A 24,781-nucleotide genomic window follows, 5' to 3' on the forward strand; every position below is an offset into this window, starting at 1 on the left:
CGCGGCGAGCGACGCGAAACGATGCGCGTCGACGACGGCGCGCGCGACGGCGCGCGAGGCGACGGCGCGCGCGACGCGACGCGCGAGGGATGGACGACCGGGCGCGATGCGTCGACGGTGTCGCGCGCGCGCCTGCACGGCGCGCCGCGCGGCCGCGCGCGCGGACGCGCGTGGCCGCGCCGAGGACGCGCGCGACGACCGGGAGACGTCGTGTTCTGGCATCGCGTCGCGCGCGAGTTTTTCGACGTCGGGTTCGAGCACTGGGCGGTGTACGTCGGACGCGTCGGCGTCGCGGACGACGCGCTGGGGATTTGGCGGTGGATGCGGGACGGCGACGACGTCGACGCGGCGGTGGAGTGCGTGGTGCACCTGTGGGGGGCGCCCGAGGGCGGCGAGGACGAGGGAGGGGAGAGGAATCGAGACATGGACGCGAACGCGGCGTGCGTGCTGAGCCCGCTGGCGGACGTCGGCGAGGACCCGAGGTGCGGGAACGAGCGGTTCGACGCGACGCACGCGCCGCTGAGAATCGGAGAGATCGTCGATCGGTGTCGATTGGCGGTGGATCAGGGGTTCTACGAGGGACGATACGGGGCGTATTGCGTGCGGGCGAATAACTGCGAGCACTTCGCCACGTGGGCGCGGTACGGGGTTCGATTCAGTCAGCAAATCGAAGACACGGTGTCGTTGGGGGTGAACATAGCGCGAGTCGCGGCGTCGCTGTTGGCGCGGCGAGACGTGGGGACGGATCCGAACGCGATGAACATGGCGAAGCATCTCATCATGGGCACGCGCGTCAATCCCAACGACGAAGAGGAAATCGCGGCCGCCGTCAAGGACATGCACGGCGGCGAGTCGCCAAAGTACACCGCCGAGGAAGACGTGGCGTATGTTCTTGACTATATCATCGATCGCGTCGACGTCGAGGTCGAAGATCAGCTCGAGAGAGACCGTGAGAGAGTGCACGTGCCGTGGTCTTCGAGACCGGTGCCGGCGAGTCGCGAAATCGCGACGCTTTCGTTCGGTCGCGCGCGCTCGGTTCGTCCGGGTGTGCCCGAGGAAGAAGAGTCGCTCTCCATCACTGCTGGTCAAGTGTCGGCGTTCGCCGGTCAGGTTGGTAGATTCGTCGGTCAAGCGTCCACGAGCGCGTTTCGCATATTGGGCGCCGGTTTGGAGGAATTGGCCAGAACAAGTCAACCGCCGCCGAGCGCGGATCCACCGATCTCGCCGCCAGCGACGACCGCGGGCGAACGCGAAACCGATAGCTGATTAGATCTAGGACTGAAGTATAGTTACACAGTTACACGATCCGTAGTCACTGTTGAGGCGAAAAAAACGCCGGCGGCGCGTCTGCGCGCGTGGGCGCCGGGCGGTTGCGAAATAACAACGACGAGACGCGATCGTTCAACCTTGTCATGCTCTCTCGCGCACGACGCTTGTACTCTTCGACGATCGCCGGCAACGCTTCGTCGTGGTCTATATATATATCATCCATGCTCTCGACTAACTCATCCTCCGCCGCGGAGAGAGCATGGCGAAAACGGTCCATCTCGTCGACGTCGGCGTCGGCGTCTGCGAACTCGATTTCCGTGATTCGATCGTCCAGTTCCCGCAGAACCCCGATCTGCTGACGCAGGTACTCCACCGCGACGACGGTCGAGTCCGGCGTCGGCATCGAGTATTCCGATTCCCCCTCCGATTCCTCGCCCGCGTTCGCCGGCATCGCGAGTTCCGTCGTCGCCTCGCCGCTCCCCAACGCGCGGTACCGAACCGTCTCCACCGACGACGACGTCGTCGTCGATCGCGCGCGCTCCACTCGCGACACCGTCTTCAGCGACGCCGCGTCCTCGTTCACCTCGCTCAACGACCGCCCTCGAATCTTCGTCTCCGCGCGTCTCTTCGCCAACGCCTCCGCGCCCGCCGGATACTTTTCGCGCACGTACGCCTCCAAGCTCTCGAACCCAACCCTCGTCGCGTGCGCCTCCAGAATCTCACCAAACGTCAAAAACGCTTCCCTCGCCGCGAGCGCCATCGCCAGCGCGCACGCGCCGTCCGCCTCCGCCGTCGGGTCGGCGCCGTATCGCGTCAGCAGCGTCTCCGCGAATTCCCCCTTGCCCGTCTTCACCGCCTCCGTCAGCATCGTCAGCCCGCGTCCGTTGAGCGTGTTAAACTTCAGCGACACCACGCCGACGCCGCCGTAGACTCGCACCGCGGCGTCGAGGTTGCGCTCGAACTGGTCGCGCTTGTCGCGCTTCATGTCGGCGACGGCGAGCAATAAATTCACCGACGCCGACGCGCGCTTCGCGCGATCCAGCGGCAGCGCGCGCGCGATGGACGACAGATCGAATCCCGCGATCGACATCGCGCGCGCGGTCGCGCCGCGCGAGGCGCGCGTCGCGAACGGACGCGCGGACGCGCGCCGTCCCGCGCGCGCGCGCCCACATCGCTCACATTTTTATATAGCGTCATTGGACGTATTATAGTGCCTCAGAGTCCATATAATGACGGTACGCATACCCATTTACCAGAGAATGACAAAGACCCCGTCGAGATCGACGCGCGGGGGAACCAACGCGCGAACGATTTCGTCGGTTCGGTTCCCGCGTCACATCGCGCGGCGACCGACGCGACGCGCGACGACGCGACGCGCGACGACGGGATGTTTGAAAATTTCGCGTCGACCTCGCGCTCGACGCTCGAGCGCGGCGCGTCGAGCGAACGCGAACGGCGACCGTTCGCGGATTTGCGAAACGACGCGAGCGCGGGACGGGGGGACTCGGGCGCGTCGCGCGCGTCCACGGTGGAGCTGCGACGGGGCGCGCGATGGGCGCGGGATGATTTCGTCGAGACGCCCGCGGCGCTGCGAAAGCGAGTGGAGTCGCTGGACGCGTTCGGGACGGTGCGAAGGACGGAGGACGCGACGCCGGCGAGCTTCGCGGCGGAGACGACGACGGACGGAGGACGAATGACGGAGGAGTTCGATCGGAAGCGGGCGCTGACGCCGTATTACGGCGAGATGCGAGGCGAGCGAGTGGCGTGCGGGGTGGTGCAGACGCCGGAGACGGAGAGCGTGGGAGAGGCGATGCGGCGGGAGACGCGGCGGCGCGCGGAGGCGAGCGAGGGGTACGGAGCGCGGGGCGCGGTGCTGGAGGTGTTGTTGTGGCGAGACGCCGCGCGATCGGCGATTCATTTCACGATTGGGATGACGATGTTGTTGTTCGTGCGTCTCGCGCCGCGGTCGACGGTGAGTGGGGTGAGTTTGACGGCGTACGCGTCGATGGCGTACTTGGCGTACAAGTACGTGTGGGCGGTGATGTTTCCGCGACTGTCGTACGGTTTAGAGCTGAACGATCGCGCGGTGGGAGATATGGCGCAGCGGTGGGCGATTTCATTCAACGCGTGGGCGTCCAGACACCGAGGCGTGCTCGCGGGACGGGACAACAGCGCCGTGTTTCGAACGTTTCTCGCGTTGTACGCCGTCAGCGCGCTCGGGCACGTCATGTCCGCGTGGGCCGTCGCCACGACGCTCTGGGTCGGCGCGTTCACCGTGCCTCCATTTTTCGACGCGTATAGATACTCGATCACCAACGCCTACGTCACCGCTCACATTTTCACGTCCTCTCGCTTCAACGCGCTGAGCGCGCCGAAGCGTTGGATCGGCGGTTTACTCCTCGGCGCCTTCGCCTTCGCCTCGGTCAACGTCAAGGCGAGATTTTGTCTCTCCTTCCTCGCCCTCGTCGCCTTTCGCATGTTCCGCGAAACGCACGTCAAGGAGCTCGCGGCGTTCGAGAACATCGTCCGAAGCGCCAGCCGTCGAGTGTCCCGCAGCATGAACGAGTTCGCCATGATTTTATCCCCCGCCGCGCGCCACCGCCGATGAGTTAGTTAGAGTCGATGACGATGACGATGACACTGGCACGACGACGACGATCCACGCGACACTTCACGACGACGCGCCCGTCCCGGCGCTTCGCATTGTAACGCAAATTTATGCCATCACCACTCTTCGTTAATGCGCACGGCGAGTTGATTCGCCAAAGCCTTGACGGCGCGCCGGGCGTAAAAACTGCGAAACGGTTCGGGCAACTCGTCCAACGCGCTCCCCGCGCGCGAGGCGAGATCACACGCCTCTTTGCCCGCAACCAAGTCTTTATTACCGTAGATATCACTCGGATTGTACGCGCTCGGTTCAAACGTGCGAAAGAACACATTCACCGCCACGGACGCGCCGTCGCCCGAGGCGTAGACGTGATGAAACCAAAACGCGGGAATGAACAGAGCGTCGCCCGGGCGAAGCTTGATTTTCAACGCCGCGTCTTTGGCGTACTTATCGAACAGTGGAAATTCTCCGGGCGCGTCGTTTGGGTAATTCACGCGCGAACTCGAGCCTTGGACGTACATGTACGAGTCCACCTCTGGTGGAAACAACGTCACCTCCTTTTCGCCGGCGAGTTGAATCAGAACGTTATCGTGCGTGTCAAAGTGCGTCTGGAGCGTCGTCTCGGACGAACTGATTCGCAACACGGAGCTGTGAAAGCGCGTCTCGGGCCACACGCATTCGAGCTCGAGCGCCCGAGCGAGTCCCGGATGCGTTCGACGCACGTCCGCGCGCGCCTTACCGTCGACGCTTCTCAAATAATATCGCTCACCTTCCCCAATCAACGGTTCGCGTCCCGCGCGCTCGCTCACGCGATCGAGAAACTCACCGAACGCCATCTTTCGGAACTGAAAGTTTCTCGGCGTCCCCGGCGCGCGGTGTCCGGCTAAATCTATGACGCGCTCGGCGCACACGTGCACGTCGACGACGGCGTCGACGTCGCACGCCTCGCGCACGCGTTCGATCGACCACGCGCTCGAGCAGTACCCCCGACACACCATCGGCCCGCGCGCGCATTCACCTCCCGAACCGCTCGACGCCAGCATCGCCCGCATCGCGTCCGCGTCCACGTCCGATCCTCCCTCGCGTTCGCTCGCCGCGCGTCTCGCCGGAAACAACCACCGCGCGTCTCTTCCCGGATCCTCCCGAATCCGCCCCACTCGCGCCGCGCCCGCGTCCGCGTCCCGCGTCTCCGCGCGTCGCCGCCTCCCCCCTCGCGCGCCGTCGCGCTCGTCGCGCAGTCTCACCGCGAAGACGACGTCCCGCTCGCTCGCCGTCGCGTCCCGCGCCGCCGCCAGCCTTCGCGCTCGCACCGGCACCGCCAGCACCTCGCGCGCGCGCGCCCCACCGAACCGCGTCTCGCGCATCTCTCGCGTCGTCATCGTCGTCGTCGTCGCGCCGTCGAGCGCGAGCCACGTCCCGTCGTCGTCGTCGTCGTCGTCGTCGTCGTCGCGCGCCGTCACCGAACCGTCATCCTCATCGTCGTCGTCGTCGTCGCCGACGCGCGCGAGCGTCCGCGCGCGCCCGCCCGCGGCGCCGACGCGTTTCACCGCGTCCTTCACGCGTTTCCCGACGCCGTTCGTCACCGGCGCGCACGCGTGGATCGACATCGTTCGATTCGCGATTCGCGCGCGACGAAATGCGTCGCGACGACGTCCTCGCCGCGTCGCCTCGCGTTCCGACCATCGCGCGCGCGTCGCATTTTTTCGCGTCGTCGCGTTTTTTCGCCCGACGCGGCGCGCGCGCGGTCGCGCGCGCGCCGTCGACGCGCGCGCGACTCGACGTAAAAACGCATCGAAAACGTCTTCCGAGGCGGATCTCCGCGCGCGCGCCGGCGCGACGGTCGCGTCGGCGCGTCGGCGCGCGCTCGAGCGCGCGCGACTATTTTTTTTCGCGCGACGTCGCGGTCGAGCGCGCGCTCGATCGTCGTCGACGGCGCCGCGCCGCGCGCGGTCGGTCGCCGCGCGCGGTCGCGCGTCGCGCGCGTCGCGGCGCGACGCGCGTCACGGCGCGACGCGTCATGGACGTCGAGCGCGACGCGGCGCGCGCGCTCGCGGCGATGTCGACGACGATCGAGCGCGCGACGACGACGCGCGACCGCGCGAACGACGCGCGACTCGGGTCGGGCGCGCGACGCGAGACGATGGACGAGGCGAAGGGCGCGACGGCGACGGCGCGAGGATCGGCGACGAGGGCGGCGTCGGCGCGCGAGACGGCGGTGCGAACGCCGATGATTCGCGAGGCGCGGCGGCGGGCGACGACGAGGACGAGGACGCGCGAGGGGGGGGAGGGCGGGCGCGGGGCGCGCGAGGACGGTTTGAAATTCAAAGTCGGCGGCGACGACGAGACGCGGTCGACGAGAGGGGCGAGCGCGAGCGCGTCGGGGGGGGCGCGCGAGGCGGTGGTGGTTGGAATGCGATTAGACGCGCTGTTTGACGCCGCCGCGGATCGGGAGACGAGGGATTCGGAAGCGGCGACGAGGGCGGACGATTTGACGGCGTTCGCGGCGGCGATGACGCCGCGGGCGCGCGAGAGAGCGCCGCGGCGCGCGCTGGCGGTGTACGAGAAGACATTCGTGTGTGGGATAGGAGGGTGTGAGAAGAGTTACGGGAGCGCTTCGAGTTTGTGCGCGCATAAACGAGCGAGACATCCGGGTTGGCGCGAAGCGGCGACCGCGACGAAGGCGACGACGATCAAGAAGGAAGACGACGAAGACGTGATCGACGGCGCCGGAGACGCCGGAGACGCGGTCGATGATGATGGTAACGTCTTCGACGACGCGTCGATGCGCCTGGCGCGCAAACGCGGGGCGAGCGGTTTGAACGACGCGAACCGCGCGTCGGCGCTCGGCGCCTACTTTGAAATCGTCGCCGCGGATGCGCACGGACGTTTGAGTTCGGCGAATCGAACCAAACGGCGTCTCGTTCGTCTTTCTAAAGACGCGGGCGCGTGCGCGAACGACCCGAGCGAGCCCGCGGAACGGCGCGCCGCCGCCGCCGCCGCCGCGCGCGTCTTCGCGACGGTGGAAGAGTCCGTCGACGGCGAGCAAGAGCGCGCCAGCGCTTGGTTACACACCCTCGACGACGCCTCGAGGGCGGTTTCGAAAACTCAAACCTCGTCGTCGATCATCGACGCACGAGCGCTCGACCCGGACGCGCGTTCGCACGCGCCGGAGCTCGTCCGCGCGTGCGTTCGGCACCGCATCGCTCGCGTCTTACGCCGAGCCTTCGTCCAAGCCGCGTCGCCGGCGTGATTTATTTCATTTTTAATACTATTTCCCGACCGAACGCCAGCGAAACCGATCGCGTCGATCGCTGCCTCGCGGCCGTGCCCGGCCCATCATGAGCAGCCCGGCCGGTCACGGCGCGGGCGGCGTCAACAGTTAAAATAGTGACAATAAGAGAAGACAATTTTTACCGCACATGCGCGCGCGCGCCTCGCCCGTCGGCGCGCGCGCGATGGGCGCCCCCACCCGCGGCGCCGCCCGCGCGCCTCGCGCGACGCTCCCCGAGCTCGACGCGCGCGCCGACGCGCGTCCGATCCGTCCCCGCCACCTCGTCGCGAACGAAATCATCGTCGTCGACGACGCCCTCACCGCGCGAGACTGCGCGCGAATCGTCGACGCGATCGGCGATGACTTCGCGGCGAGCTCGAGCCGCGGACCGCGGCACGGCGAGGCGCGGCGACGAAACGGACGGTTCGCGGAGACGAGCGAGGCGTTCGCGCGACGGCTGTACGAGAGGGCGAACGTCGCGGCGACGTTTGGATTTGAAATCGACGACGCGGTGGGATTGAATCCAAACATACGAGTGTATCGGTATCGAGCGCGCGAACACTTCGGCGCGCACGTCGACGAGCGCGTGACGGCGCTCGGGAGACGAAGTAAGTACACGGCGTTGTTTTATCTGAGCGAAGACGTCGAGGGCGGGTCGACTATTTTTTACGACGAGGTCGGAGAAGAACGGTGTCGAGTGCGACCGAAGATCGGACGGGCGCTTTATTTCAGGCACGGTGCGGACATGCCCGAGCACGAGGGGGAGGAAGTGCGCGAGGGGACGAAGTACGTGCTCAGGAGCGACGTGTTGTTTTGATGAGATGATGTACTGTACAGTCGTCGTCGCGAAAACTAGATGAAGAGCGAGCGGGAGTAGGAGTAGAGTAGGAGTAGAACAGGTGTGATCGAATCAGCGCTTGAACATGCCCGTGAACGTGGTCGGTCCCTTTTCGCCACCGTTTTCTCGCACGCCGGGGGCGCGCGAACGCGTCGCCGCAAAGTCGCGCAAGAATTGCGAATCGCCCGCTTCGAAACCCAACAGAGAATCGGAGATACCCATACCCATCGCGTTGAGCGTGTCGCCACCGCCAAAATCAGGAATTCCTGGTTCTATGTCGTCTATACCATCGAGCACACCGAGAAGCGATGCGTCGGAGTGTGGCATAAGTTTCGACTTCTTGGGCGAGCGGAAAATGTCGCTCAGCGGAGGCGCCGCGGGCTGGGAGTTGACGCGCGCCAGCGGTTGACGCCCACGGGAACCAAGCGTAGGTGGAGGATTCGTGTCGCCGATATCGGCGAAGTCGCCCATCGTAAGCTCACCGGTCCCAATGTCTAACGGTTGCTTTACCGTCTTCGTCGCCGGCGTGTCGCCGGGAATCGGATCGAAAGTGACGGCGCCGATGGAGATGCCGCTGAACGCGTTAGACTTGCGTTTCTCGACCGTCTTCGGCGGCGTTTGACCGGGCGCGCGTGCCTTAGTCTCGTGCACCCACGCATATCGCAACCGAAAACACCTCGGTTCGTCCAGAGAAGCGAACAGGTCCGTCATCTTCAAGTCGCCAAACTTGACGTTCCAAGGACCGAGGGCGCCGGATGCGCTTGAAAACGGGTAAATTTGTAAAATATGACTCGGCGTCGGCCGCGCATGCACCCACTTCTCGCTCAAGTGCAACGCGAGAGACGACACGGTCTTCCTTTGCCTCAACGCAAGCTCTAAAATCGGATTGAACCCTTTCGTCCCGGCGACTTGGTCGTACGTCTCCCGGTTGAGCGGGAACATTTGCACCACAAATTTAGGCTTGCCGTTTTCGACGATGACCGAGTCCGTCCCTTCAATATTCTCCCCGAACTCATCCACTACATCGTGCGTCACGTCAGTCTTCGCCACGGCGTCACCTTTCCCGCGCCCGCTCGCCTCCATCTCGCCCATATTCCGCCACTCCGGCCGAAGCCCGGTCGCGCTCAAGTCTCTCCGCAGCGCCTCGGCGCACTTCTTTTGCAGCCCGTGCACCTTCGACCCCAATCGCTGTCCAAATGCCCGCACACTCTCACCCTCCAACCCCGCCGCCTGGCGAAACTTCCAATATGATCGAAACGCCTCCAAAACCTCCCTCTTGTCCTTCGTATCCAAGCTCAAATTCAAACTCTTCAGGCACCCCTGCAACCGCCGCGTCGCGTTGAATCGAAACTTTTGCACCAACTTCCGATCCCGCTCGTACGGCGCCCGCTCCATCGCATCACACACTTTCTTCATGTTCCCATTCGTGCTCAGATACGTCTCGTAAAACATCCTCTCTTCCTCCAGCGTCCATTCCTTCTTCGCGTCGCGTCGCCCGTCGTCCTCGTCGTCCTCGTCCGCCTCCTCATCGCTCGCCAAGCTCCCCATCGGGCTCGATTCGCTCTCCAGGCTCCCCATCGGTTGACTTCCGCTCGCGCTCGCGTCGTCCGCGTCCGCGCGTTCGTCGCTCGCGCGTTCGTCGCCGTCGCGCGTCGTCGTTCGATCGACGTCTTCACCGTCGTCGATCGACGACGCCTCGCGCGCGCGCGCCGCGACGGCGTCCGTCGCGCGCGTCGGCGCGGCTAACAGTGCCGTCATCATGCGCGCCGCGCGCGTCGCCGCGACTCCGCGCGTCGATCGCGCGTCGCCGCGCGCGCGAATGAGGTTTGAATTCAAATATTTGAATCGTCGTTTTGACGATCGACCGCACTCCGACGCGTCGCGCCTCGCCTCTTCGCGCGCGACGCGCGTCGCGCGCTCGAGACCGTCGCTCGCGACGCGCGACGGCGATCGAGCGCGCGTCGCGCGCGCGCGCGCGCTCGACGAGGCCCGCGGCGCGAGGTTTCCGCGCGACGGTCGCGACCGGCGAGGGCGTTGACTCGAGCGCGCGACGACATGGACGCGCCGGGCGCGTCGCCGACGTCGCGCATGATACGCGAGCTCGCGGCGGAGGTGCTGCGAACGCCCGAGGGCGCGGCGCGGGCGAAGGCGAGCGATGCGGGACGGCGAGGGCGCGCGCGCGAGGACGGCGAGGGCGACGCGTTGACCGACGGCGGCGCGGCGACGGGGAGGGAGACGGAGGACGCGTCTATGGCGACGAGCGCGTTCGAACGGCGGTTAGAGATGCTTGAACGCGAGGCAGAGCGCGTGGGGGTGAGTCTGGAGCGAGACGAGGCGGAGACGCGATCTGCGGCGGCGCGCGCGACGAGCGACGCGGAGCGCGAGGCGCTCGCGGCGGCGGCGGCGCGACGGGCGGCGGCGGCGGTCGAGGCCAGAGATGTGAGCCTGCGGGACGCGTTGAAAACGAAAGAACGCGCGATCGAGAGTCTCAGTGCGAGTTTGGCGTCGACGCGGGAGTCGTACGAGCGACGGTTACGCGTCGAGGCGGAGGCGAGCGCGGCGAACGCGGCGAGGGAGGAGGCTTTGCGGGGCGATATGCGCGCGCTGAGCGAGCGCGTGCGCTCGCTAGAGACGAAAGCGGAGGTTCGTGAACACAGGATAGCGTCGCAGCACGAGACGATCGGCAAGTTGACTCGCGATCTCGAAGCGAAGCGAGCGTTTGACGTGGAAGTCGCCGACCAGACGCGGACGTTGGAGATTGATCGTTTGGAACAGCGTTTGAGCGCCAGCGAGGCGCGCGCCGACGCGGCGGAACGGAAATTAGAGACATACTTTCTCGAGAAAGTTTCACTCGAGCGCGAGATCGCCGACTTGCGGGAGCGACTCGCGCGCGTACCCTCACAAGAGGCGCAAGACGAGGCGTTTCGTCTTCGAGTCGAGCGCGCCGCCGAGGCGAGAATCGCCACCGAACGGCTGGTGAACGAAGAGATGCAGACCAAAGCCGAACTCGCCGGGCTGTTCGCGCAAATTCGCGAGATGACGCTTCGAAGCGCGGGCGTGACGTCCGCGCCGCCGCCGACGGCGACGAGCGCCGCCGACGAACTCGCGCGAGTGAAGCGCGCCGCCGAAGCCGAAATCGAGTCCCGCGAGCGCGAGTTCGCGAGTCTCCAGGCCGACATCGGGCGTGAAAACGCCACCCTTCGTCGCGAACTCGCGTCGGTGCGCGCGAAGCTCAACGCCAAATTGGGCGTCGGAGCCGCGACGAACGCCGAATCCGAATCGTCGCCGTGGGCCGCCGAATTCTCCTTCGCCTCTCCCGCCTCCTTCGCCGCCGTCGAGTCTTCGCCATCGCGAAAACCATCTCGCGCGTCTCCGTGCGATTCCACGGAGTCCTTCATAGAAATCATCCCGAGCGCCCGTGACGTGTAGTGCGACGCCGCGACGCTCGCGCGCTCGCCTCTTCTTCTTCGCTCGCCGCCGCACTCGTCGTCATGCGTCCCTTCACCACCGACGCCGACGCGCTGGTGTGCCTGAACAATCGAGAGTTCATCGTGGACGCCCTGCGCGGCGACGACGAGGGCGGCCCGTTCCGCGGCGACGGACGCGAGCCCGACGACGCGCGCGCGGGCGCCGACTTTGAAATCAAACTCGGCCCGCTCGAGGGCGTCTGCGTCGTCCGTCTCGGGCGCACGATCGCGTGCGCGTCGACGAGCGCGATGTTAGAGCGGCCGCAGAGCGCCGGGGCGTCGTCCGAGGGCGTCCTGCGCGTGGATTGCGAGTTTTCGAGCGGGGCGTGCGAGGGGTTCGCGCGCGAGGGACGAGCGAATCGAGAGACGCGACAGAGAGCGAAGGATTTGGGCGCGCTGCTCGAGCGCGGGCTGAAGGATGCGCGAGCGGTGGACGTGGAGTCGCTGTGCGTGCTGGCGGGGAAGCGGGTGTGGGTGGTGACGTGCGCGGTGACGATTTTGGCGCACGACGGAAACTTGGCGGGCGCCGCGAGTCTGGCGGCGTGCGGATCGTTGATGACGTATCGTCGCCCCGAATGCGCGGTCGATCCGAACACTGGAACGGTGACCGTGCACAGCGCGGACGCGCGAGAGGCGATACCGCTGAATATGCATCACTTTCCCATCGCGTCGACGTATTGCTTCTTCGACGAGGTTCCCGGGTTAGCCGTGGCGGATCCGACGTTGGAGGAGGAAGTCACCGCGGATGCCTCTATCGTGGTCGTCGTCAACACGCACGATGAAGTCTGCGCGTTGTCTAAGACTGGAAACGGCGTGCCGAGCGAGGACTTGAAGCGATGCGTGCGGAACGCTTCGCGAACGGCGCGCGAGTGGACCGAACTCCTCAAGGAAGCCGCCGCCGATTTCGAAGCCGATCGCTTGGCGAATAAAGTGCGCACGCATTACGACGGATACAGAGACGCCCCAGACGACGACTATTTGCTCGACGCATTTTACAAGCCCGGACAAAACCTCGGCGTCGAAGGCGACGCCGAGCCCGCGAACGGCGAACCGCAGAGCGACAGCGCGGAGGACGAAGACAGCGACGCCACGGACGCCGACGCCGTGGACGCCGACGCCGTGGACGACGCCGACGCACCATCGACTTCCAAGGCGTCGCGCGCGAAACCGACCAAACTCGCGCCAGAGAAGCCGCGCGACGATTCGGACGACGACGTGCGATTCGACGCCGACGACGACATCGACGCTCTCTTCGCCAAGGCTGAAAAGAAGAACAAGAACAAACTCGGCGCGTGGGACGAACTCCCTGGCGACGGCACCGACCTCGCGAGCGCCCTCAAACCTCGCAAAAAGCTCAAGAAGACTTCGAGCTCGAAAAAATCCACCAAGAAGCGATGATTTCGCGCTCGCCGCGAGACGCGTCTCCCCCCTCTCTCGACGTCTTCGTCGTCCTCGCCTCACCCTCCCCGGTCACCACCGCGATTTGTATTATTTTTACAGCCCTCTCCCATCGCCCATCGTCACCGCGTCTTCGCCGCCCGCTCCAGACCGCCTCTCTCGCCGCCGCTCGCCCGCCTCGAGGGGGGCGGTTCCCGAGGTCTTAGGGCAACTTCATCGCTCGACGTCCACCTCACTCGCGCGCGCGCTTCCGATGCTCGCCTCGCGACACGCCCTCGCGAACACCGCGTTCGCGCGCGCGCCCGCGCGTCCGCGCGCCGCCCGCGCGTCCGCGCGCGCCTCCGTGCGCGTCCGCGCCGCGTCCACCATCTACGACTTCACGCTCAAGACGCTCGGCGGTGGCGCGCGCGACGCGCCCACGGACGGCGAGGACCTCCCGCTGAGCCGATACAAGGGCAAAGTCGTCCTCATCAACAACGTCGCGACGTTCTGAGGCACGACCGTCAGGGACTTTGTTCAGTTGAACGCCCTGAAGGAAAAGTACGGGGACGACTTGGTCGTCCTCGGCGTGCCGTGCAACCAATTCGGACACCAGTGCTACGATAAAGACTTTGAATTGCTGAACACGCTGAAGTACGTGCGACCGGGAGATGGATACGAACCGAAATTCACGATCACGGGGAAGATGACGATCAACGGGGACGAAGAGGACCCGTTTTGGACGTTTTTGAAGAATTCGATTCGCGAACCGGCGGACGACAAGGGCGGACTGGGATCGGATCACATTTATAAGACGCAACCGAACTCCATGCCGATTCAGTGGTCGCCGGTGCGACGGGCGGATGTGACGTGGAACTTTGAAAAGTTCCTCATCGGCAAGGATGGAGTTCCGGCGAAGCGGTACTCGCCAAAGTTTGAAAACGCAAACTTGACGGCGGATATCGACGCGCTCATGAAGGCGTGAGCGCGGAATCGAGTCGCGCTTCGGTTGAACTAGAACGAGCTCGGAGTGGAAAGAACCGCGCGCGCCGCGACGTGACGAAGGATGAAGAAAGACCAAACGCTCGACGTAGGTTTTCATTCTTTTGATTTCACGCGACGCCGCGCGAGTTCATCTCCGAGCGCGATGTTTTGACTTTTAATTTTAATATCAAAGTTGTTTTGACGATCGCTTCGGAGCGCGATGCCTCTAAGCGCGCACCTCGCGGCCTACCGGTTCATCTAATTCTCTAAATCTCTTCCTCTCGCGTGAAATCGAGCGTCACACGTCCCTCGTCGTCGCTTTCGTCGTCGACGATGCTCCCGGTTCGCTCCATGCGCTCGACGAGCGTTCGCGTCAACGCGTCGTCCTCGAACGGCACATCGCGAAACAACGACGCGCTCGAACTTCTGTACAGCACGCTCACGAAAATTGCCGAGTGTCCGCGCGCGGGATCGCCCTCGCTCACGACGCGAAACCGCCAATCCAACCCCAGCCTCGTCGTCTCGCGTTTTAGAAATACAAATCTCGCCACGGCTGAGAACGACACGCTCAAGATTATCCCGTCCTCTCTCGTCATACGCAACATCTCATCCATGAGCGCGCGCTTATCTTCGTCTCCGTTGAGCGCGTCCAACGTACCCTTATCGATCACGCACGTCGCGCTTCCGTCCGCGACGTCGGCTCGACAGTCCCGGCAATCCGCCGCGCGACACCGCACCCGCGCGTCCTCCGCGTACCGCGCCCGCAGCACCTCGATCACCCGTTCGCTCACGTCCAACAGCACGACGTCACCCCTAAACCCGTACTCATCCGCCGCGTCGACGCCGATGCTCGACGATCCGCACCCGACGTCGACGAGCGCCGCCGCGCCCGCCGCGCTCGCGCTCGCCGCCGCCCGCAGAAACCCATCCGCGACCTCGAAGCACGCCTCCGACGCCGCGTGCCACTCGCGCGCGAGCTGCGACGCCGAATCGTACACCCCGTCCCAGTGCGCGGCGTACGCGCGCGCCGACGTCCCCTCGGCGCCGGCGTCGTCGCGTCGCGACATTCCCGACAGCTTCCGAAACCACCCTTCGCGCGACGTTCGCGTCGCCGCCCGCGCGCCCGCGTCGTCGCGCGCGCGCCCGCGACCTCACGCACACCGTCGCGCGCTCGCGCGCGCGCGCGCGCGTCCCGAATCGCCCCGCGCGCGCGCCGATCCCGTCGCGAAGCCGCGTCCCGGTGTCCCGACATCGTCGCGAGACGTCGTCGTTCCGGCGTCACTCCGTCGCGCGTCGCGATCGCGTCGCGATTCCGCGATGCCGCGAAGCGCGCGAAAAGAATCCTTCTACGCCGTCGCGCGCGGGCGCGCGCGCGGCGTGTACACGACGTGGGACGACGCGAAGAAGCAGGTGCAAAACTTTGGGGGCGCGATGCACAAGGTGCGACGACATCGGACGACGACGGCGCGCGCGACGCGCGACGCGCCCTCGCGACGGCGCGAACGCGCGAAGACTAATTTTTCGCACTCGAATTCGCGCGCGCAGAAATTCGCGACGCTGGACGAGGCGCGGGCGTACCTGGAGGCGCATCGGGGGGACGACGCGACCGACGGCGGCGTAACGGCTCGAACGGTCGAGGCGACGCGCGACGACGACGGAATTCGCGACGGCGACGCGACGGAGAGCGCGAGATCGGCGAACGAAGACGCGCGAGTGATGGAGAAAAAAGTGAGCGCGCGTAAGCGCGGGACTTCGGGGGGACGAGGGATGTCGACGCGCGCGGGGGAGGACGCGGAGGACGGGATCGAGGCGCGCGTGCGAGCGCTCGCGAGCGCGGCGAACGCGCCGAAGGAGGATCGGAGCGAGGATGAGTACGTGTTGGAGTTCGACGGGGCGAGTCGTGGGAATCCGGGGGAGGCGGGGGCGGGGGCACTGCTGCGAAGGAAGCGGGACGATCGAATCGTGGAGGAGTTGTTGGAGTATTTGGGGAACGAGCGGACGGTGAACGAAGCCGAGTACGCGGCGCTGTGCTTGGGGTTGCGCAAGGCGGTGGAGCTCGGGATCACGAAGATTGAGGTGCGAGGGGACAGTAAACTCATCGTGAATCAAGTTGAAGGATCGTTCAAGCTGAAGTCGGCGAATTTGAAGTCCATGCACGCCGAAGCGTGCGAGTTGAAGGAAAAGTTTACCGAGTTTAAGATCTCTCACGTCAAGCGCGAGTTTAACAAACACGCCGATCATTTGGCCAACATGGCGGTGGACTTCGGGCTTAGCCCGAGTCGAATGTCCGGCGATGCGTCCACGTCTGCGACGAAGCGGTTCGAGAGCGGTGGTGGGGGTTTGGGCGGAGGCGGGGACGACGCCGACGCGAAGCGGCGCAAGCTCGGCGGCGAACAGCGTTACGCGCGCCTCTTCCGCTCCTTCGCCGGCGGTGCGGCGGCGGCGCCCACGCGTCTGGGACGTGGGTATCACGCATACGCGCGCGCATCGGTGTCACACGATGGTGAGGCTTCGAACATGGCGTCCGGAGCTCCCTTGGTTGTCGGCGGTGGAGCGTCGCGCGTCGCGCTCGCCTCGGCTCGACGATCGTGGATTCCTCTCACGCGCGCCGCCATGGGTTTCGCGCGGCTTCGTTTATGACGCGATCTAAATATTTTGTTGAATACGTTACAGTACACTCGTTGGCTACCTATATCCAGTCGCACCCCGATCACACCGCCGAGTCGTCGTCATCGTCGGCGGAAACTTCCGAAACGGGGACGCGGCGAGTCGGCTTGACGATTTCTTCGTACGCCTCGCCGGTTTGCGGTTGCGTCACCTTGATCGGACGCGGAAATCGCTGCACGACATCCCGTCGAACCGGCGACTCGTCTTCATCCGAGCTCGGCGAGCTCGGCGAGCTCGGCGGGATTTCGGATGAAACCGAGACGCTTCGCACGTGCGGTTGACGCGTCTTTGAGGCGAGCAGCGGCGCGCGTTCCGCGACGCCCGGCGACATTCTTCGAACTTGTCTCGGCGGTAACTGCCCAAAGAACATATCGCCGCCCGTCACCGCGGTCGGCCACTTGCTCGCAACGGTCATCAAGGCCAAAGCGAGGATGACGACGGCTAAGGCAACGCTCAATTCGGCGGACGATTGTTGAAACCATCGTTGCATGGCGTTGCCGTGCAAGTGCGCGTGCTGGTGCTCGTGGAACCTGTGCGCGGCGCGCCTCAAATGTTGCGGTCGGGCGAGTGCGGACGCGTCGTCTTCCGTTTGAAGAACTGGTTTGATTACCACGTGCGAGTGCGCACACGGTTCTGCAACGAATGAGCACGATGCGAACCTCGTCGGCGTGCAATCAAACACCGCCGCCAAAAAGGCCGTTTTCGCCGCGTCTTCCTTTGAGCGCGGACATTTTCGAACTTGTCTACACTCAAGATCGTCACTCGCAAAACCTCGCTTGCCGATCACTTCACCACACTGCTGCACAATGCCCGTGTGCGGGCATCCAAGTCCAGCGCGCGAGTGCATCGCGGAACACGCGTCAGCGGCTTGCTCGGACGATCCGAGCGCGCTGGCGTCGACGTCAAAGCACGTCGCTTGCGACGTCTTCGTGTTCGGGCACCCGCACACGCAAGATCCACGCATTGAATGCGGGACAACGTGCGTATCACCGAGTTTTGGCAAGGAAAACGTGCCGTCATCGGCGTCTTCTTTGGTGTCGCCACGCCTATTGTCCTCGAAATCAATTTTCTCCGAGGCGCGAAGACCGATGCTGCGCATCTTTTCAGAGACGCCGCTCATGACGGAGGAAAGATCGTCGATGGCGTTCGGTTTCGCACGGTGTGCGGCGACCGAGCCGAGATCACTTCCCTTGTTCTTTGACGCGCCGAAACCGACGTCTTCATCGCCCTTCAACGGAGGAAGCGTCGCCTTACGCCAAGAGTCCAACTGCTGTAACGCCTGCTTACCCGTCTCTTCAATCTTGTTGACAGCTTCGAGGTACTCTGCCGCGGCGACGTCTTCTGCTTGCGCACGCTGAGCTACATTTGTAATTGACTGCGCCGCACGCATAGCCTTTTGGTATTTTTCGCGCGTTTGCTTCAACGCTTTGCGATAATCCTTCTGCACTCCGGCTTCAAACTTTTTGTACTCGCGTTCTTGCATTTGACGCGCGTATTCAATCTGACGCTTCTCGTACTCCTCCGCGGCTAAGTCGCCAGGACTTGGCATTGGTAACCGAAACGTCGTCGGTTTCATCTCGCCAGCGTCGCCGGGAGCCTCGTACGTCGCGTGATCGTCGTGAATTAATCCATCCTTCTTCGCCTCGCCCCCCATGACTTCCGTGATGGCTTCGCGCACGGCGTCGAGAATACTGCTCGACGCGCCCTCGCTCGAGCCTTCGCTCGCCACGCGATCGTCGCTATCTGTGCTATGCTTTTTTGAATGTTTCGATGCCTTCTTTTCCTCCCATCTGTGCCAGTCATGCTCGAGCGCGGCGGTGCGTTTTGACTTTTTCGTCGGCGAGTCCAACTCCACCGGCTTCAGCGCGCCGCCCATGGCAGACCAGATCGTGCGCATCAAATACGCATCGTCTCTTCGACCGCTACCCACCTTGGCGACGACATCCGAGGGTGCCACTGGACACGCAGGTGATCCGGGCGCTGTGCGTCCCAGAGTGACCACCACCGTCTTCGTCTCCGGCAACATGAAAATCATCGATCCTTCATCGCCCAAGCTCACAGCCACGGGCGCGTGCGGAGCGTTTCTCCCGAGTATCGGCCCACTGATGGCTTCTGCACTCATTCCGCACGACGTTTTCGTCGTTCGCGGTGCGCAGCATTGCGTCCCGGTTGCGCTCACCGGGACGTGAAGCCACGTCATCAAGCCGTGCGCTTGGTTGAGCGACGGATAACTCACCGACAACGCCGATACCGCAAAGGTGGGATCAAACATCTGTCGCGTGCTCCCATCGACGCTCGTCCACCTTCCTTGGTTCACGAATAACTGTCCGAGCTTGGCGGCGTCGCGACAAGACATTCGCAAATCTCTCCAAAGTGACGCGCCGTCGTTCCCGTCCGCCCTAGACGAGCTCGCAAACATCTCCGGCGCGCCGAGTTTTTCCCCGACATTCACGCGCGCCCATTCCGAGAGCTTCATCCCACTTCTCAACTCAATTATGTCACCGACTATATCCAAGAACCCATCATTTCTCGGGTCGTCGCGTTCGAACGTCGTCCCCGGTTCGCGCGAACCGCCGCCGTGCGTCTGCGCCAACAGCTGTCGCACGCTCACCTTATCCGCGTACGCCCCGAACGCCTCCTCAACCGAGCGCAAGTCGTACTTCGACAACGGCGCGTCTAACTCAAACAATCCTTGCTGCACCGCGACGCCGACCGCCGCGACCAGCGCGAGCGCGCCGACGCCATCCGTCGTCGTTTGGGTGTTGGCGTCGTTCGCGCCGTAGTAGGACTCGTGCACGATCGCCCCATCCTTCGCCACGAGGAAGCAATCTCGCGAGACGATCGTTTCAACGTTGCTCGAAGCTTCCTCGAGCGCGTTCGTGCTCAGGCCGTGCAGTTCAGCGCGTTCGACGATCCACGGGCGCGCGCCGGGGGCACCGGACGCGCGCGGTGTCGACGCGCTCGCGTGCGCGCTGGCGCAGCACAGCGCCGCGGCGAGCGCGCAGGCGAGCGCACGACGCATCGTACGCGTGTGCGGTGTCGACGCGCGGCGTCGCATCGCGCGCGCGCCGAGTTGTGCCGCGATGGATCAGGCGGAAGTGCAAGTATAATACAATGTGTGCGCTCGCGCGAGCGGCTAGAATGCGGCGCGACGGCGTTAGAGGTTGGAGAGGCGAGGTCGCGCGAGTTCGGCTTCGCTTGGATCCCACGATATAATTTTCCCGGGATTCATGATGTTGAGCGGATCGAGCGCGCGCTTGATTCGGCGCTGGATATCCACGTGCGCCACACCGTGCTCCATGATGATGTACTTTTGTTTTCCGATGCCGACGCCGTGTTCGCCGGAGGCGGAGCCGCCCATAGCGATGGCGTTCCCGATGACTTTGTCTTCGAGCGCCAACAAGGCGGCGCGTTCGTGCTCTTGAAAGGGTATGAGACAGTGGAAGTTGCCGTCGGCGATGTGCGCGCAAATGACGCACGGAAACCGCGCTTTTTTGAACTCGAGCTCCGTGGCCGCGATGCACGCCGAAAGTTTGGACGCCGGAACGCACACGTCTCCAACGTACACGCTCTCCTTCGCGTTCGTCCCCGCTTCTAATCCGCGATAGCGCATCGCGCCTAGATAACATCCACGTCTCGCGTCCCACAGCTCGTCCAACTCCTCGCCGTTTGACGCGAAATCGTGAGACGCGCTCCCGTTCGACTTCGCGATGCGAAGAAAACTTTCCCAATCCTCCTCCATCTCGCCCTGCCGATTCCCCACAAACTCTAAAAACAGCGTCGGCACGCACGGTAAAGACGTTTGAAACACCACATTCGTCACTTTAATCCCTTCGTCGTTCATCAACTCGCATCGAAGCAACGTCGACAGATTCGCCGCCGTCGCCTCAGCCACCGTCTTCCCCGCCGCCCCGACGGTCGGAAATCGCACGATGGCGCCGCATCGCCGCTTCGGCAGCGGAACAATCTTCACCACCAGCTCCACGATCACCCCCAGCGTGCCCTCCGCGCCTAAATAGAGCGCGTTCAGCTCGTAACCGGTGCTCGATTTCCGAACCTCGGCGCGCGTCCGAATGATTTCCCCATCCGGCGTCACCACCGTCATGCTTCGCACGTTCTCCTTCGTCGTTCCGTACTTCAGCGTGCTCAGCCCGCTCCCTCCCGTGCTCGCCATCCCTCCCAGCGTCGGATTCGAGCTCGGATCCGGCCCGAACGCGAATCCGCGCTTCGCCAGCGCCGCGTTCAGCTCGCTCTTCAGCGCCCCCGCGCCGACTCTCGCGCACATGTTCGCCTCGTCGATCTCGATCGCGCGCAACATTCGCGTGTCCAACACGCACCCTCCGCCGTACGCGACGGCGCCGCCCTCGAGCCCCGTGCCCGCGCCGCGCGCGACGATGGGTCGTCGGTGCCTCGCGCACGTCCGGACGATCGCCGCCACCTCCTCGACCGTTCGCGGCGCGCACACCGCGTCCGGCCGCGCGCCGGCGTGCGCGCCCATGTCTCGCGCGCGCGCGTCGAGCGCCGCGGCGTCCGCGCGCGTGTCCGCGCACGCGCGTCGCAAATCATCGAGCCACGACCGGGACATCGGACGGCGTCGTCGACGCGATGTGACGCCCGCAGACGCGCGCGCGCGCCGAGCGGCGATCGAATGCGCGCGCGGGCGACGCGGACGCGCGCGTGGACGCCGCGCGCGCGACCGCGAGGCGATCGACGCGGTCGACGCGCGCCGGGGCGCGGTCCGACGGTCGACGCGCCGAACGGGGTGCCTCTAACCGTCGCGACGTCGACGCGCGACGACGCGCGGCGCGACGACGACGCGGCGACGAGGGCGAGCGACGCGCCGAGCGACGCGGAGACGATGTCTCGAAACGCGAGCGACGCGCACGCGCGGATGGCGCGCGAGCGGGCGCGGATTCGAGCGAAATTGGATAAGACGAAGGTGTCGCGGCTGTGGCGGGCGCCGACGGGGGAGACGCTGGATCGCGTGACGGGGCTGGAGGTGACGGTGAGCGGTGAAGCGCTGCGGCGCGTGATGCCAGGGAATGGATACGTCGAGAATAGCACGCTCGCGGCGGAGCTGCGGGCGGCGGAGGCCAAGGCGGGGGCGCTGCGGGACGGGTTGCGACGCGCCGAGGCGGATCTCGCCGAGCTGAGGCGGGCGAGCGCGAACGGAGCGACGACGTGGCCGTTGAGGCAGCCGGCGGTGCAAGCGAGCGATCCAGACGAGGTTCGACGCGCGGGTGCGCGACGAGGGACGGCGGCGCTGCGGAAGTTGTCTCGCGCGCGGTCGTTGTCTAGTAAGAAGCGAGGAGGTTCGTCGACGGAGACGACGACGGAGACGACGACGGAGACGACGACGTCCACCTCGACCGCATCGGTGCGCGAGGTGGTGAGCAAGTTCGTGCGCGATACGCCGATACCAGAGGGTATGACCGCGGCGCCGAGTGATAGCAAATTGCCGAAACCCATATTCGTCGTGAGCGATTCGACGGGCGCCACGGCGACGCAGGCGGTGCAAGCTGCGCTCGGCCAATTTGAAAAGTGCATGGATATTTCCTATCCGACGAATTTAGAAGTTTTCAGATTCATCAACGACAATAAAGAGCTCGCGACCATCGTCGCTCAGGCGAAAGAAGACGGGGCGATGATCGTGTACACGCTGGCGGAGGTTGAGATGTCAGAAAGCATGGCGCGGATGGCCGCCGCGGCGGGCGTCGACGCCGTCAACGTCTGGGGCACACTTTTGCGTCAAATGGAGGGGCATTTGGAGATGCCTTCGATGAATCTACCGATGATCAAGCGACCGATTCGTTCGAGCGGATCGACGAACTCGATGTCGAGCGCGAGCGTGTCGGCGGCGTTGTTGTCGAGCGATTACTACCGTATGATCGAAGCCGTGGAATACACTCGACAGTGCGACGACGGCGCGTCGAGCGCGAAGTGGAAAGAGGCCGATATCCTCATTCTAGGCATCAGTCGCACCGGAAAAACTCCGCTGAGCATCTTTCTCGGACAGCGCGGATACAAAGTCGCGAATTTACCCTTGGTCCCCGTCAACGGCGAATTACGAATCCCGTCCTACATCGCCGACGTCGATCCAAACCGCATCTTCGGCCTCAAAATCTCCCCCGACGTTCTCCACGCCATCCGCGCGCACCGCCTCAGGACGATGGGGGTCACCGAGGCCGAATCCCAGGCCAGGAGCGACGCCACGGGCGTCTCCAATCGCGCGGCGTCGCGCCGCTCCTCCTACTCGGACCTCTCCGTGGTTCGCCAAGAGCTCGACCTCGCCGAAGCCTTATTCCGGCGAAACCCGACGTGGAAAGTCTTGGACGTCACGCACAAGGGAGTTGAAGAGACCGCGGCGCGCATCATGGCCGTGATGACCGAGCGTTTCGGCCGCGCCCACGTTCTCTCGCGCTTCTCCGCGTGAGCGTCTCGATCCTTCCCCGCGCCGTGCGCACACAGCCCGCACGCACGCACATCGAACAAATAATCCTCACTGTATGACCAAATGTCCGAGTTTCTTTATTTATCCCGTCACGTCACCGTCAACGCGACGGCGGCCGCGCGCGCGTCAGATTCGCGCGCGCCATGTTCGGCCGCCAGCCCGGACGCAGGGTGCGCGCGCGCGCCGATAGCCTCGAAGCGCGCCTCGCCCATCGCGATCTCGCCGCGGCGCGCGCGTCGCCTCGCCGCGGCGCCCCGCGCGCGATCTCGCGTTCGAAGCCTCGCGAAACTCGGCGGCGGCGACGCCGCGACGACGCCCCGACGCGCGCGACGCGCGACGCGGAAAACGACTGACGAACGCGCGCGACGACGAACGCACGCAGTCCACCGACACGAAGCTGTATGACCTGCTCGGCGTGAGCAAGGGGGCGTCGGCGGCGGAGATTAAAAAGGCGTACCGCAAGATGGCTGTGAAGCATCACCCGGATAAAGGCGGCGACGAACAAAAGTTCAAAGAGATCTCCGCCGCGTACGAAGTGCTGAGCGACGACGAAAAACGACAGCTGTACGATGAATACGGTGAGGACGCGCTGAAGGACGGAGGCATGGGCGGAGGAGGCGGATCGCCGTTTGATATCTTTGAGGCGATGTTCGGAGGGAATCCGTTCGGGCCGGGGGGCGGCGGCGGACGAGGAGGAGGGAGATCTCGCGTGCGAAAGGGAGAGGACGTCGTGCATGGGTTGAAACTTGGATTGGATGATTTGTACAACGGGGTGACGAAGAAGCTGAGCCTGTCGAAGAATGTGATTTGCCAAAAATGCGATGGGAAAGGGAGCAAGTCGGGGGCGAGCGGCACGTGCAACGGATGCAGAGGCGCGGGCGTCAAGGTTGTCGTTCGACAAATCGCGCCGGGGATGGTGCAGCAAATGCAGACCGTCTGTAACGATTGCCGAGGCACGGGTCAGACGATCAGCGAGAAGGATAAGTGCGAGAAGTGCCACGCTCAAAAGGTTGTTCAAGAAAAGAAGGTGCTCGAGGTGCACATCGAAAAGGGCATGAAGCACAACCAAAGAGTGGTCTTCCAAGGCGAAGCTGACGAAGCGCCGGACACCGTGCCGGGTGACATCATCTTCGTCGTGCAACAAAAGGAGCACCCGGTGTTCACGCGCAAGGGGGACGATTTATTCATGGAAAAAGAAATCTCCCTCGTAGAGGCGTTGTGCGGGATGAAGATGACCGTCGATCACCTCGACGGCCGTCAACTCGTCATCTCCACCCACGAGGGCGAAGTCATCAAGCCCGGTCAATTCAAGGCTGTATTCGACGAAGGTATGCCTAAGCACACCATGCCTTTCCAAAAGGGTCGCTTGTTCATCCACTTCACCGTCAAGTTTCCGGCTCCGGGCGACTTGTCCGAAGACGATCTCAAGGCGCTCGAAAAGATTTTACCCGCGCGACCGCAGCTTAGCATTGACATGGAGAGTGAAAATGTGGAAGAGGTTAACATGCACGAGGTTGATATGGAGCAAGAAAAGCGTCGTCGCGAAGCCGAGAGCAGACAACAAAGCCAATACGAGTCCGACGACGAAGGCGGCGGACAACCCGGCGTTCAATGCGCCCAGCAGTGAGTTCACCATTCTTTTCTCTTCGTCGAGGGGTGAATGTCCCTCGAGTTGTAGTCGAGCGTTGAGTGCGAGTACTGGTGCTATGGCGTTAGAGTGTTCGTTCTATTTTACAATACGAAATCCCGTACCTATGATCTAATCGCGGAAAAAGCTCGCCGCGAGCCCGCCGCCGGCACTCTTCTTCTTTTTCGTCTTCTTCGCCGGCGACTCGTCGACGCTCTGGTC

General features: G+C 64.4%; 15 protein-coding genes and 1 pseudogene across 15 annotated transcripts, besides 1 other annotated feature; 10 read left to right on the plus strand and 6 right to left on the minus strand.

Moving 5' to 3' along the window:
* Positions 1–117: 117 nt before the first annotated feature.
* On the plus strand, positions 118–1,266 carry OSTLU_93161 (predicted protein; the record flags this gene model as incomplete). Its single annotated transcript, XM_001419161.1, has 1 exon — positions 118–1,266. A coding segment is annotated over one exon (1,149 nt), but the record flags the coding sequence as incomplete, so codon positions are not given.
* A 46-nt stretch (positions 1,267–1,312) lies between these two features.
* Positions 1,313–2,254, minus strand: OSTLU_33204 (predicted protein; the record flags this gene model as incomplete). Its single annotated transcript, XM_001419381.1, has 1 exon — positions 1,313–2,254. The coding sequence occupies one exon, from the start codon at positions 2,252–2,254 to the stop codon at positions 1,313–1,315; it is 942 nt and encodes a 313-aa protein (XP_001419418.1).
* Positions 2,255–2,656: 402 nt separating this feature from the next.
* OSTLU_33205 (predicted protein) lies at positions 2,657–3,877 on the plus strand (the record flags this gene model as incomplete). The annotated part of the gene is made up of 1 exon (XM_001419162.1): positions 2,657–3,877. One exon carries the CDS (start codon positions 2,657–2,659, stop codon positions 3,875–3,877), a length of 1,221 nt encoding a protein of 406 aa, XP_001419199.1.
* A 116-nt stretch (positions 3,878–3,993) lies between these two features.
* OSTLU_42544 (predicted protein) lies at positions 3,994–4,713 on the minus strand (the record flags this gene model as incomplete). The annotated part of the gene is made up of 1 exon (XM_001419382.1): positions 3,994–4,713. The coding sequence occupies one exon, from the start codon at positions 4,711–4,713 to the stop codon at positions 3,994–3,996; it is 720 nt and encodes a 239-aa protein (XP_001419419.1).
* A 1,304-nt stretch (positions 4,714–6,017) lies between these two features.
* OSTLU_16547 (predicted protein) lies at positions 6,018–7,127 on the plus strand (the record flags this gene model as incomplete). The annotated part of the gene is made up of 1 exon (XM_001419163.1): positions 6,018–7,127. The coding sequence occupies one exon, from the start codon at positions 6,018–6,020 to the stop codon at positions 7,125–7,127; it is 1,110 nt and encodes a 369-aa protein (XP_001419200.1).
* Positions 7,128–7,332: 205 nt separating this feature from the next.
* OSTLU_33208 (predicted protein) lies at positions 7,333–7,965 on the plus strand (the record flags this gene model as incomplete). Its single annotated transcript, XM_001419164.1, has 1 exon — positions 7,333–7,965. One exon carries the CDS (start codon positions 7,333–7,335, stop codon positions 7,963–7,965), a length of 633 nt encoding a protein of 210 aa, XP_001419201.1.
* A 93-nt stretch (positions 7,966–8,058) lies between these two features.
* Positions 8,059–9,744, minus strand: OSTLU_93163 (hypothetical protein, no bromo domain; the record flags this gene model as incomplete). Its single annotated transcript, XM_001419383.1, has 1 exon — positions 8,059–9,744. One exon carries the CDS (start codon positions 9,742–9,744, stop codon positions 8,059–8,061), a length of 1,686 nt encoding a protein of 561 aa, XP_001419420.1.
* Positions 9,745–10,269: 525 nt separating this feature from the next.
* Positions 10,270–11,415, plus strand: OSTLU_33210 (predicted protein; the record flags this gene model as incomplete). Its single annotated transcript, XM_001419165.1, has 1 exon — positions 10,270–11,415. One exon carries the CDS (start codon positions 10,270–10,272, stop codon positions 11,413–11,415), a length of 1,146 nt encoding a protein of 381 aa, XP_001419202.1.
* Positions 11,416–11,627: 212 nt separating this feature from the next.
* OSTLU_5981 (predicted protein) lies at positions 11,628–12,398 on the plus strand (the record flags this gene model as incomplete). The annotated part of the gene is made up of 1 exon (XM_001419166.1): positions 11,628–12,398. A coding segment is annotated over one exon (771 nt), but the record flags the coding sequence as incomplete, so codon positions are not given.
* Positions 12,399–13,104: 706 nt separating this feature from the next.
* Positions 13,105–13,815, plus strand: OSTLU_42677 (annotated as a pseudogene; the record flags this gene model as incomplete).
* Positions 13,105–13,815: a sequence feature.
* Positions 13,816–14,080: 265 nt separating this feature from the next.
* OSTLU_16550 (predicted protein) lies at positions 14,081–14,881 on the minus strand (the record flags this gene model as incomplete). The annotated part of the gene is made up of 1 exon (XM_001419384.1): positions 14,081–14,881. The coding sequence occupies one exon, from the start codon at positions 14,879–14,881 to the stop codon at positions 14,081–14,083; it is 801 nt and encodes a 266-aa protein (XP_001419421.1).
* Positions 14,882–15,698: 817 nt separating this feature from the next.
* Positions 15,699–16,076, plus strand: OSTLU_8015 (predicted protein; the record flags this gene model as incomplete). The annotated part of the gene is made up of 1 exon (XM_001419167.1): positions 15,699–16,076. A coding segment is annotated over one exon (378 nt), but the record flags the coding sequence as incomplete, so codon positions are not given.
* Positions 16,077–16,501: 425 nt separating this feature from the next.
* OSTLU_33214 (predicted protein) lies at positions 16,502–19,503 on the minus strand (the record flags this gene model as incomplete). The annotated part of the gene is made up of 1 exon (XM_001419385.1): positions 16,502–19,503. One exon carries the CDS (start codon positions 19,501–19,503, stop codon positions 16,525–16,527), a length of 2,979 nt encoding a protein of 992 aa, XP_001419422.1. The 3' UTR covers positions 16,502–16,524.
* Positions 19,504–19,692: 189 nt separating this feature from the next.
* On the minus strand, positions 19,693–21,096 carry OSTLU_46355 (predicted protein; the record flags this gene model as incomplete). Its single annotated transcript, XM_001419386.1, has 1 exon — positions 19,693–21,096. A coding segment is annotated over exon 1 (1,374 nt), but the record flags the coding sequence as incomplete, so codon positions are not given.
* A 6-nt stretch (positions 21,097–21,102) lies between these two features.
* On the plus strand, positions 21,103–23,042 carry OSTLU_33216 (predicted protein). The gene has a single exon (XM_001419168.1). The coding sequence runs from the start codon at positions 21,373–21,375 to the stop codon at positions 22,912–22,914; it is 1,542 nt and encodes a 513-aa protein (XP_001419205.1). The 5' UTR covers positions 21,103–21,372; the 3' UTR covers positions 22,915–23,042.
* Positions 23,043–23,071: 29 nt separating this feature from the next.
* On the plus strand, positions 23,072–24,681 carry OSTLU_19643 (predicted protein). Its single transcript, XM_001419169.1, has 2 exons — positions 23,072–23,102; positions 23,315–24,681. The coding sequence occupies exons 1-2, from the start codon at positions 23,076–23,078 to the stop codon at positions 24,557–24,559; spliced, it is 1,272 nt and encodes a 423-aa protein (XP_001419206.1). The 5' UTR covers positions 23,072–23,075; the 3' UTR covers positions 24,560–24,681.
* Positions 24,682–24,781: the final 100 nt, after the last annotated feature.

The sequence above is a fragment of the Ostreococcus lucimarinus genome, chromosome 8 (assembly GCF_000092065.1).
Source record: "Ostreococcus lucimarinus CCE9901 chromosome 8, complete sequence".
Classification (NCBI taxonomy): Eukaryota; Viridiplantae; Chlorophyta; class Mamiellophyceae; order Mamiellales; family Bathycoccaceae; genus Ostreococcus; species Ostreococcus sp. 'lucimarinus'.